Source organism: Chelmon rostratus, chromosome 5 (genome assembly GCF_017976325.1).
Source record: "Chelmon rostratus isolate fCheRos1 chromosome 5, fCheRos1.pri, whole genome shotgun sequence".
Lineage (NCBI taxonomy): Eukaryota > Metazoa > Chordata > Actinopteri > Chaetodontiformes > Chaetodontidae > Chelmon > Chelmon rostratus.
The window spans coordinates 25,816,607-25,829,070 of NC_055662.1; the positions used below are offsets into that span (position 1 = coordinate 25,816,607).

Genomic DNA, 12,464 nt, shown 5'->3' on the forward strand with positions numbered 1-12,464 from the left:
GTTGCCTCTTCCCAACGTGAGGGTCACGACCGTCACAGGACAAATCTGAGGGATTCGCAAAACGATTAAAGGGATCAGAAAGAAAATGAAAGATATTTCTGTGAGATATGAAATACTTTTTACCACTTTAGGCCCCTAAAATTGCTTAAAATGAAACAAGGAAAAATCTGTCTTTCCTGACACAACACAACCTACGTCCACATTGTGGTCGTAACCTGTGAGCAGAGGTCACAAGACAAGTTTGGGAAGCTCTGTTGTGTAAGTGCTGATGAACTGTGATAAAAGACTGTGTGTACGGAGGCAAATAAAGGCCACAATCATCTCAGATGGTAAACAGAAAGGAGATGTCTTCTATCTGGATTAATGTGCTTTGAATTCTTTGAAATTTCCAGTTGGTTATTTAAACTTTTGCAGTTCGAAAATTTGGGTCAATAAATTCTGATAAAACATGTAAATGCAGATGAAACATTCAGGCGGTTTCCGGTCGCTCACCTGTTTTGGATCATGTGCCTGACAGAGTGTAACCTGATTGGACATTCAGGCTTGATTACTCATCCTCTATAGCCCAGATGTTCAAGTTTGAGTTTTTTAATCTTGAATTCTGTTGTCTGAACTTTATGAATGTGAGACAGGCGCAACACTGAAAACAATGAGACGAACTCCTGCATGCTGCTTCGATCACTGCTGCAATATTTAAATGATTGTTTTCTTTTGTTCTGTCATGATCCGTGTTTGTCACGCCTGTTTTATGTTGAAGATTCTTCCTTTCGTCTTATCATAGGCTGTTTTTGTCACGTCCTGTTTTATTTTGAAGGCTCATGTTATGTTTCTTTGTTTGCTTTACTTCCTGTGTTTTCCCGCCTTTGTGATTGTCTGATCTGTTTCACCTGTGTGTCATTAGCCGTCCTCCCTTGTGTATTTAAGTCCGTGTCTTTGTTCAGGTCAATGCCACGTTCCATGTAAGTGTGTTTCTAATGTTGTCTTTGTCTTTAATCATGCCACGTTTCTGGTAAATGTTTGTCTGGCGTCTGTAGTGTTTGTAAGCCCTGCTATGCCTCTTGAAAGTGTGTTAGAATTGTCCTTGTTCCCGAGCCATGCCCCGTTCATGAGATTCTTTAGTGTTGTCTACATCTCTAGCCAAGCCACGTTCCTTGTGTGTGTTTTCTCTTGTCTCGTCACAAATCATGTAAATGTTCGTCCTGCGTCCTCTGGTGTCGTCTGTTCCCGTGCCATCCTCCATGTATGTGTTTCTTGTGAGCTGTCTTAGTGTTTAACCACGCCATGTTTCTAGTAAGTGTTTGTCTAGTGTTGTCTTTTGTCCATGAGCCATGCTACGTCTCTTGTGTTTCCCTGTTTTGTCTTTGTTCCCTGTCTTCTGCCCATCTACCCTTGTGAGAGTTTTTCATAATCCCTTGAGTTTTGGATTTTGGTTACCTTTTTTAGTTAAATCAAACCAGCGCCCCCCTCGTGTCTGCGTCTGGGTTCAACCATAGTCTCCTGAAACCCGACATTCCAGACACACACATATATACACACACACACCCTCGGTCATCCAATCAGAGGACGGCAGAGATCGGTTTGGCGGATGATGACCTTGAACTTACTGAAAGCATTTGTCACCAGTCGACATGTAACAAACAAATATTTCAGCAGTCGGCGAGACAGGGTTCAGGAGTTTGTCTGAATTTTACCAATCAAGATCTGAAGGTGACCGGTTGAATATAGTTACGTTTGGTTTAAACCGTATTAATCCAGATTGATCTGGGTTTCAAGTAAGATGCTTCAATGCTATAAACTCAGCGGTATTTCAACATTATACATCCAGTTTTTTATGATTTATATTACTATGGCCTTGCACACAGAGCACAGATGAGCAGCGTTACACAGTTTGATATTTTATTTCTCAATGCAACAGATGATGTTACGTAACACACAACACGGAGACCTGATATATAAAAAACAATGGACGAGGTGGAGGCAACGTCTCCTCAATCAAGTCCATCACTTTTCTATATTGGGACATTTCAGAGTGTGTCGTTGAACTTGAACATGGCTGCTTACTGAGTTTACCGCTAACACAGCATGTAGCAGAAGTGTCTTGCTGTGGTTACCTGCAGGCTATAATACTGTACCTTGCACACTGATTTACACTGCAAGGGAAGGTGGGCTGAGTCATTCAGGAGAACCCTTGCTGATGCTGCCATCTTCTCCTTCACAATGAGAATGCACGTTAGCATGCCAGACTTCCCTCCTCTCCCCCTACTCCTGCGCACGAGCACAAACGAACGCCACCTGTTGCTGATTGGATGCAATATTTGCCAGTCAGAGGAGCCATGAATACACAGAGCAGACAGCTACTGGACCCCGAGGAGACATGAATATCAGCAATCTTTCTCCTGAATGACTCACTTCACCTTTAAATGCTGACAGGAGTTATGTTTTAGTTGTCCTGATGTAAGATTTTAACAGCCAGCCAATCAGAAACAAGTATTTTCCACAGCTGTGGTGTAAAACATAATTTAAGCAGGATGACTCCAGGATCAAAAGAGACATATTAAGACTGAAAACAGACACCAGAACTGGATATTTGAATGCACAGCCCTTTGCTTCAGCTGATATTACACTGAGGAGTTTGTGCCATAAAAATGAAGCTTTCTTAACTGTTCAGTGAAGCCTCTGCCAGAATTATGACCTTCTGTTAAGTCCTTTTGTATTTTGCTACAGATTCGGTGTATCATAAATAGATAACTTACCAGATAATATACTGCACAAAATTAGTTTACGCTGTGATTTTTGACACCACCGGGCACACACACTGTGTCCAGAGGTTCACTGGAATGCATTGAAAACATGCAGGATTGTCTCATTCAGGGACAGTATTTAGGTGACGCTGGGAGGCTCAACATCGGTGTCACCTAAAGACTGCGAAGTGCTGAGGTGCAGCGGCCCGTCTCCCGTCCACAGAGGCAGCAGCAGGATGCCTGTCCGGACCGGATCCGCCGTTTCTCTACGGTCAGTCCAGCTGCGCTCGGCTCTGGCTCGCCCTCGCCGCTGTTTGGTCTCAGCCCTCGCGGGAATCACAGTATCATCAGTCAGTAGCTTGACATTTTACAGTTCAGCCGTCCTTTTCCTGCAACGTGAAGCTGAAAAGAGGTGGACATATTAGCATGATGTGTTTCTATTGAAGCGGATGCCACTGCTGCAGCAGACATGAGTAACATGTGGAGGAGGTGACATCACATGGGGAGGTATGTCATCACAATCAGTAACACATGGTCTAATTCTTAGCCTCACTGGTTTTGTATAATTGAGATGCACCAGACACTGAGGCCAGCTAGCTATCTCATCATGAACCTCATTATATCTTTGACTTGGTGTGCTGCTGTGGAAGATGTGACCTGGCCAACAAATGTACCGTATGAGTTGTTGGCCTGTGCTGCTCACACCCTGCACAGTGTTTCAGTTTCTATCGGATAAGAAAAATCCACAACAACAATGGTGGTTTGTTTGTCTCACAGATTATCTGCAGGTTGTTGTTTTCATGTGGAAAAACAGTGTCATCGCTGCACCTGTTTCCTTTTATTTCATTTTTCTTGCTAACTACAGAAAGTTATTGCAAAGTTGGCCTCATCCTTTTATCCTTTGTGAAATGTTTTTTTCCCAACAAGACAAGAATTCTGATGCTATCACCTCCGCTGGACATGTCTCCACAGGAAGACAGAAATTACCTGAGACTGTAAGCTTTACTGAAATGTGAATGCAGGGAAAAAATATGCAGGAAGCAATACACAGTGTGGCCTCATCTGAATGAAAATCCCAGTTTTGTGGACTTTTAGTTTGTTCAGTAGAATCATTCGAGGCTTTGTCACTCATGTCAAAGGAAGGAGGATGACTGAACAGAAATATGATGTTATACATTCTGTTTAATGTCACATTCACACACAAGTTGTTGGATTATTTTAAATCACAAATTGCAGACAGTTTGCTTATATTTTGGGGTTTCCAGTCATGTTAAAGGAACAAAGCATCAAAAAATCAATGGAGCTGATGAAGTCAAACATTAAATATATTGTCTTTGTGCTGTTTTCAGTTGAGTTCATGTCAAAACAGTCCTGCAATAAATCCTTCAGTGTTTAGTTTTGGTTGAAATGGATGGAGGTTTTGTATGAGACTTATTTTATTGAGCTCTATTGCTAATATTTTGTCCATTCCCTGTCTAGAATAAGTAGCAGGAACACCTTTCTAATGTAATACAAATCAACAGCACCACAAACAAAAGCCTCCAAAATAATATAAAGTCATTTTGCATTAAGATGGCTAAGTTTTTGTTTGGTTTATGTAACAAACTGAGATTAAAACCAGTCACATAATTCAGCTACAGATGATTTCCCCTGTAAAAAGGCAAATAAAATAAGGCCAGATGTTAAATTAATGTTTTCAATGAATTAGCACCCAGAATCACATATAATTAAGAACAGCTGGCTGCAAGGACAAGTGTTCGGGAAGCAGAAGTCAGCCCAAAGTCAAGAACTGACATACTGACAACTGACAACATATAAAAAAGCAAGAAAAAAAAAAAAAAAAAAACTCTAAAGGTTTCATGTATCATGATTGTGTTTCAATGGTTACAATCATCCTTTAATTACTGTGATACACAGTGCTGACACTGAGAGCTTCAGTCATAGCCGTAGTAGATTTTAGCTGCTGTTATATAATATAATAACATACAGCGAAAACTGGGTGCGATAACGAAGTGAAATCCACTCACGATTTATTGCTTTTTATCTGTCCAAACCATAACAAGTTAGAGTTACACCGCTCTCAAGTGTTTGCTCAATTCTCCGCCTCCATTTAAAGAGCGTGATGCGTTGTGATTAGTCCTGATATCAGGCAGGCTTGAAAGGGAGCGTTGGGGGTTTCCCACAGGTCACTACCATCATGTTTTGCTTTATCCTGCTCCTTGTTTCATGCTCTCTTGGGCCTGATCTCGCTCTAAGCTACCTAAACACACATTATGGATGCTGGTGTGTGAAGTTAGGTGAGCGCACTGCAGGGAGAGGCTCAGTATTACAGGGTTCACGGCACAGGAGAAAAAGCATTAGTGCATGGCGGCCCCTCCTAAAGCACCATCAAAACATCAGGTTGTCCTATAACGTGTGCTCGCTGTAGTGCTTTAACTCATCATATCAGCGCTTAGACCACTTTCATATCACAGAGGCTGTTAGCTGCCACACATCAGCAGCTCAGCGTTGTAAAAAGCTTGTCAATCAGGCTCTACAGCGAAATGTTTGTCACTGATTCAGATTCCTGTTAAACACATCGCTTGTCGTGCATTAGAAATAACTGTTTACACATTTCTTAAATTGTCTTCCATATTTACAGCATGCTATAATTTAACACCCCTGCTGCAATAACAAGGCGTCCATTAATACAGCACTGGGCACCCTGGGAGGACACAGCGTGCATGTGCCAGAAATAATTATAATTGCAATAATATCGACATATTTAGCTGCTGTAAAGATACGATTTGTTCCAGTAACACACTTACTTATAAACCTGAGATGCCAGCATTATAAACACAATGTCCTCTTAGATTTGTCCTCATGAGTCGTCAACTAATGTGTCTGAAATATTTACACAATCATTTGGAGTAATGAGCCACTTGTAGTGACTTTAGTGAGTCTGTATTTATACTGGGAACGACATTCTCCGCCGTCCCTCTGTGCTTTGTGTAATGTCTGCTTATTTGTGCTTCTCAAGCTCACCGCAGCTGAAAGTTTACAAGCTGAGAATAAGACTATATATCCAAATATATGCCATATTTATTGGGGGGGGGGTTTTATATCATGAGAAACAACCAGCGAGTGCATGCGCCTGCAGTGCTTGTTGGGACCCATCAGACGCTGCTTCAGACAGATCAGCCTCAGTGATTTCTTGTCCCTGTGCCATTACTGCCTGCTTTTCACATGACATCTTATTAATGTTTATCCTCCTCTAGTATTGTTTTAATGGAAAATATTTTAGTGTACATTTAATGGCCATAGTAGTTGCTTTTTTTCAGTTTTTACATGCTTTTTTCTCAGCAACATGTTGACAAATTGTTTCCTCGCGTGTGTCTCTTCATATTTTAATTGTGATGCAGCGCTGCAGCGTTTCCTGTAGAGTGTCATCTAATGATGATATTGTTCTGTGCTGTCAATGCCTGCATGGCTCCTGCACTGGAACTCTGCAGGAACATTAGTCCTGCGCCTGTGCTCAAGAGGAGCGCTCCGGTTGTGTTTCTAAACCAGTCTCTCAGGCAGAATCTCCTCAGGTCTTCTCCACATTCACTCTGCAGTTTAGTCCACAAACTAGCTGGTTTGCTGCTCTTCGAAATGAAATGTTCCGCTCTCTGTTAGCTTAACTTTAGTGTTCTCAATCATGGATAAACTGTGCTAACAAACTCCCTCTGCTCATAGCACACAGTGATGCCTTTCAAATACGTGAAGATTTTGTCTGAAACACCTTCAATACGTTTATTGGGACTAATGCAGTAGCAGCCTCTCTGACAAAAACAAAGAAAGACACAGCTAAACCCCGAGTCCTTCTGTGGAAAAACAAAGAGTCATGTGGACGGCACAGCTTTGCCTCCACTCTGACGACCGAAAACATCTAAATTTATGTGATCAGGAAAGAGGAGTTAGGAGCGCTGTCGCGCAGGGATTCTGTGCACTTGTCACGTAACACGGTGCATACGTGACGAAGCCGAAGGCCGCTGTGGATGTTGATGAGGGCCGCGGCGATATGCCTGCATGTATTTCTGTGAAAACAAACTATTGGTGATGACCATTCTGTGCAGTGCAGCGCAGCCACTCTTCCCTAGTAACCGTTCATGTCAGCGGTTGTAGCGCTTGTTTTATCAGCCCTGTCATACATCAGCTCCAGACTTAACTAAACCCGCTGTTGCATGTTGTCACAGGGTTTAAAGGAAATATGCTGCTCAATTGCTCCTTTGTGTTGCTGGTTAAACAGATACAGGGAGCTGACAGGGATGACCGAGGAGCTGCCTGGCATGGCGTTGTTGGCAAAAACGAACCGCTTCAGCAGGCCAGACTGGAACGGCGTGTCATATTCCTTTATTAAACCCGCCTTCCCCGCCGGAGTCATTCTGGAGCGGCTGGTCTCACTTACGTTTGTAATCCTGCTCAAAGCGCAGGGTGAGTCCGCTGAGCCTTCCCCTTAGGGTGATTTACTACAGAACACACCAGACTCCTTTTAAGGAAGACTTTTATAGGCCCCTAAATGTCTCTCATTTTACAGCCCCATTGATTATGTCCACTGAGAAGAAAAAGAAGAAGAGGAAAGTGATGTCGTGTGCAGAGTAAATATTTAAAATGAAACATCCCCCTGTCATAAAACCGGGTTACTCATGGGAATTCACATGGCAGGACGAGGGCTGTAGTGTAGGGATGAGTTGTACAAAGCTGTACTCATTTTATATTTGTATGTACACTACTGAAATGAAATGCGTGGATTTTAATCAAACTTACTGTGTGCACGTTAATAGGAATCAACATGCACAACCTACACTTTCAATTTGTGACCATGGAATAGCACTTAAAACCTTTCATATGATGCATGTTGGAGACATCAGCCAAACAATATCAGTATTATGAGCTAGTCTGAACAATCATACGGATATTCTTTGTCTTCTTTGGCTTTTAAAGCTTTTGGTTTGTGCTGGAGTAACGTGGAGTTAATTTTGCAACCAGCAGAAAGCTTTTGAGGAACTGAATTTGAAATCTTGTGGAATATTTAAGAGTCTGATGAAAATAAAACTTTTTTTGTTGAATTTCGAAAACAAAAAGTTTCAACTTAATTGAAATTCAGAGCACAAAATTGAATTTTACAGAAAATATTTGAGGTGAGCTATGTAAGTTGCACAACTCTTACACCAGAGAGAGCCAACAGTTTACCTCATGGATAGAAAACCTTCCAGAATATATATTTTCCTGTGTTCTGTGACAGGCCTGCTGTCAACACGCTGTGATGTACCAGAATAATGATGACTCAGATACTGAGCTGTCCAACCCCAGCTGACCTGTGTCAACAGGGGTGTTCTCATTGGTCGCCAGTCTTGTAAACAGCCTCCTCAGTTGTGGGGGACGTCTTGTGCATAAGTGATAAAGATTTATCTGCTGCAGGGGGTGTTGGGCAGGGCACACTGAGGCCCACTGACAGGCAGAGAGCTGCACTAATATTTAGAAATGTCCTCAAATGTGCCATCAGCCTTTAACACAGCAAGTGGCTTTACAGAACCACATTACAGCCATTTTTATCATCATGCAACATTGAAAATTTAACAAAATGAATGGATTCACACCACTGAGGTTTCTATAAAAACAAAACTAATCCATGATACTGTTTACTATTATTAACTAATGTGCAAAAACATGCTTTCCTCCCCAAAACTGTGCACATCTGTTATCTTTACTACACTGACATCAGCTGGATTGATTACAGGTAACACAGTGCAGTAACCGATACAGCTACAGTCCTCAAATGTTTATTGAATCATGCATACAAATCCAAACATTATAAATTTTGCTTTTACTTTTGTGATATTGAATCACCTCAACAGCAGCCAGTGCCTCAGAAATGATTTATTTCTCTGCATAGGTCCACTCAATCGATTCTATTCCTGGACAGCAGCAAACTGTATTAGACCATGTCCAAATACGGATTTCTGCTTTTATTAAATGCACAGTGGCCAGTAAAGCAATAGAAAAAATAATAATTTTCAGCCCTTGGACTGTTTTTGATATGTTTAAAAGTATCTTGGATGCCTAGATAATGTCTTTATATTGGACACACAGTGTGTCATGCAACATCATATACGGCACAAGAGGATGTGGAGATACGTGAAGTTAAACCGTTACCATTATCAAAAGCCAATAATGGATTATTATTTGTTGAAAAGCAAAATATCCCATAAATGTCCAACTGTTTGAAATATGCTTGAAGTTTTAGATTTCACTAAAAGAGAAAATGGATTTTTGGCATCTTCTTCTTTTGGATTATTTTGCTGCAAGTATCATTATAAGTGAAACAAGCACATGAGTACTGCGTTGGCGTGTTTTCACCATCATCATTGTGCTGATCTACCACAGGATGTCCAAAAGCGGTAAGTCATGTAAATTGTTTGATTCTCCGTGACATCGATTCTTCACCCTTCTGCTTCACAGTGCGAATGATCTGCTCACATGTCACATGATAGACCAGTGGAGTAACACTTATTGATGGGAAAAAATGAATAAAAAGGACAATAAGAGTAAAAAAATTTAAGTTTTCACAGCAGTGGCCACGGTCACGGACTCCCTGATACACCCCACTGTCCTCAGTTTCTCAGAGATTTGTTTAAAAGTCTGATTACTCTCAAATAATGTTCACTGTGATTTCATAATGTATTATTAAATGTCTTTATTTAATTAGCTTATTAATTGAAAAAACCTGAAAAGTTAAAACACTGACTGTAATGCATGTAAAGTTGTACGAATAATGTTGTGTTCAGGTGTCAAAACCTACATTCAACTGTCTTAAACGAGGACACGCACAGTTTGTGCGTGCAGAGGAGGAAGGATTCATGTGCTTGTAGGAAGAGGAAATGTGAAAAACATTCATTATATTATAAAACAGTGCTGTTGTGTGTGGGTAAAATAAGACAAAAGAACTTACTATTGGTTTTCTGGTTCTGATAAGTCAGTGAACTGTGCGCTGCCGTTGGACTGCAGAGGACCAGAGGAAGCCTCCTCACTTTTGCAGCTTCCCTGCATACTGGCCAGACTGCCTTCACTCCTGCTGGCTGCAGACTTTTGGAAAGAGGCGGCTGTGCCTGACTCAGCCTGCCACAGAAAGCAGGAGCAGCGAGTCCGGAGCTCTTTATAGAAAGTATTGAGGCGCAGCGTGGACAGCCACGGACAGCCCAGCAGGTTCTTGAACGCTGTACGAAACTCTGGACTCCTGCAGTAGATGATTGGATTGAGGCCGGAGTTGATGTAACCGAGCCAGTTCAACAGTCGGAAGACCCTCTCCGAGGGAACGCCTCTGTTGAATGCGTTGATGATGTTGGCGACAAAGAACGGCAGCCAGCACACAGTGAAGGTCCCCATGATGATACCCAAAGTCTTGAGGGCCTTGTGCTCTTTGACGAGCATTAGCCGCGACGGCCTCCGCTTGGCGCTCTTTCTCCGCACGGCGCTGTTGCAGCCGCTGGAGGCTGCGCACGCCAACGGCGTGACATTGTTGATGTGAGGCCCGACTTGCAATTGTGCTGATGGACACTCACTCTGGAAACGCATGCGATTCTTATCTATGAGCTGGACCTGCCGCGTGGCTATTAGAAAGACTTTTGCATACACGAATATCATGATGAGCAGTGGGATGTAAAAAGACACTGTAGAAGATATGATAGCAAAGGCCCTGTTGGTCACAAAGTCGCAGCATTTAGGGCTATCGTAGCACTTCTTCGCTGTATCATCATCATCACGCCAAAACCCTTTCATAATTGGTACAAATGAAATTAAGGAGGACACAACCCACACTAAACAAACTATTACTCTGGCACGCCACTTATTGAGAACGACCTTGTGTCGGAGCGGCCTAGTAATGGCTATATATCGATCCACTGCTATGACACAGAGCGTCTCTATGCTCGCCGTCACACACAGGACGTCCACAGAAGTCCAGAAGTCACAGAATGTGTTACTGAGCTGCCATTCGCCAGTCACCACAATAGTGGCCCCCAGCGGCACCACAAAGACGCCCATGATGAGGTCCGCACACCCCAGAGACATGATGAAAATGTTTGTCGTCGTCTGCAGCTGCGAAGTGCGAGCCACGGCGATGATGACCAGCAGGTTTCCCACCACTATGATCAGTATGATGATGACCAGTATGATGAGGCTCCAGGGTCCCGCCGCATTGTAGTAGGGTCCCGTGCTGTTGGTCACATTAGACACTGAAGTGTTCAAGTTGCCATCCATCATTCACCGGATCAACTCAGAGTGTTTTTCACGTCAGAGGTAACAAAGCTAAAGGATCTGCATTTCCCAAAAGCATCATAAATCTGCCCACAATCAAAAGCTCCTCAATAAATAATAGTTACTCTCTACTTTGCAGGTGCTGCTTACATTTCACACCTTGGGAGGCTTGTTTGGCTGTGTTCAACAGGCGGTCGTGGCTTTCCATGTTTCCAGAGTCGTGATTGTTTGTGGAAGTTCTCCTGGCGTAGGCAGCAGCAACATGTTCCCCAAAAAGATCCATCCAAACTGTCCACAGAGCCGAAACAATTGCAGGTCATGGAGTTGCAGCACTCTTGTGAATCCAGGAAACATCAAGCGAAAAAAAGTTTTTGCGAAGAAAACTCGGCCCCGTCCATTTAAATCCGTCCACTGGGATTAGAGGAGTTTGCAGTGTTCGCCGCTGAATCCTGCACGAGCCACAAAGCTCCACAGTTGGACTGTTGGAGATCAAGGAACAGCGACGCTGTTGCAGGAACCACCAGAGTGCACCAGAGTGGCTGTCCACTCTTTCTTTTGCTCTCTCTCTCTCTCTCTCTCTCTCGCTCTCTCAGTGCAGGTTGCCCAAGATTGCATTGGCTCTAATCACACCCTGGCTGAAGGCAGAGGGGAGGAGTTGAAAAGTGTGCCTGTGTGCCGGAGCCATACAGGGATTAGTGCCCTATCAGAGCTACACACACGCAGACAATCGCACACACACATAGACAGATGTACATAACTATAAGGAAAGAACGAACCCTGTATTACAGCATGTAAAATGTGTGTCATCATAGTCAAAATATTGATTATCAGTGTGACACATTATTAAGTTTAAAAGTAAAACCGATTATAGAAAAGTTTGGACGCTGTGTAAAACACAAAAAAAACACAATGTGATAATTTGCTGATCTTTTTTGACATAAACTCAATAGAAAACAGTAAGAAGATTATACGTTTAATGTTTAGTCCTCATCGACATTCATTCATTCATTCAAAAAAATATCTGCTTATTCTGAATTTGATGCAGCAACAAGTTTCAAACAAGTTGGGACAGGAGCAAAAACGCTCCAAAAACACCTGTTTGGATCAGTCCACAGGTAAACAGGCTGATTGGTAACAGGTGATAGCATCATGATTGGGTATGAAAGGAGCATCCTGGAAAGGCTCAGTGGTTCACAAGCGAGGATGGAGCGAGGTACGAGGAACACTTCAGGAAACTGTTGTTGTGAACATGATTCGTTAGCAAATATATATATATATTTTAGACTTTTTGGAACCGGGGTTGTACGTGATGACCGTCGGCTCTTTCATCTTAATGTCACTGATGCGTTGGAAGTAGCAGCGACTAAGCTTGTTAACCCATTAACTGTATCTGTCACCTGACTGTGTCAACACTGTGACAGGCTTTTCCACTGCTGGCTTCTGTTC

At 42.6% G+C, this 12,464-nt stretch overlaps 1 protein-coding gene across 1 annotated transcript; it reads right to left on the minus strand.

Moving 5' to 3' along the window:
• Positions 1–1,882: 1,882 nt before the first annotated feature.
• adrb3a (adrenoceptor beta 3a) lies at positions 1,883–11,597 on the minus strand. The gene is made up of 2 exons (XM_041936641.1): positions 9,715–11,597; positions 1,883–3,143 (listed from the first exon to the last, which is right to left on the minus strand). The coding sequence occupies exons 1-2, from the start codon at positions 11,022–11,024 to the stop codon at positions 3,116–3,118; spliced, it is 1,338 nt and encodes a 445-aa protein (XP_041792575.1). The 5' UTR covers positions 11,025–11,597; the 3' UTR covers positions 1,883–3,115.
• Between the last annotated feature and the right edge of the window lie 867 nt (positions 11,598–12,464).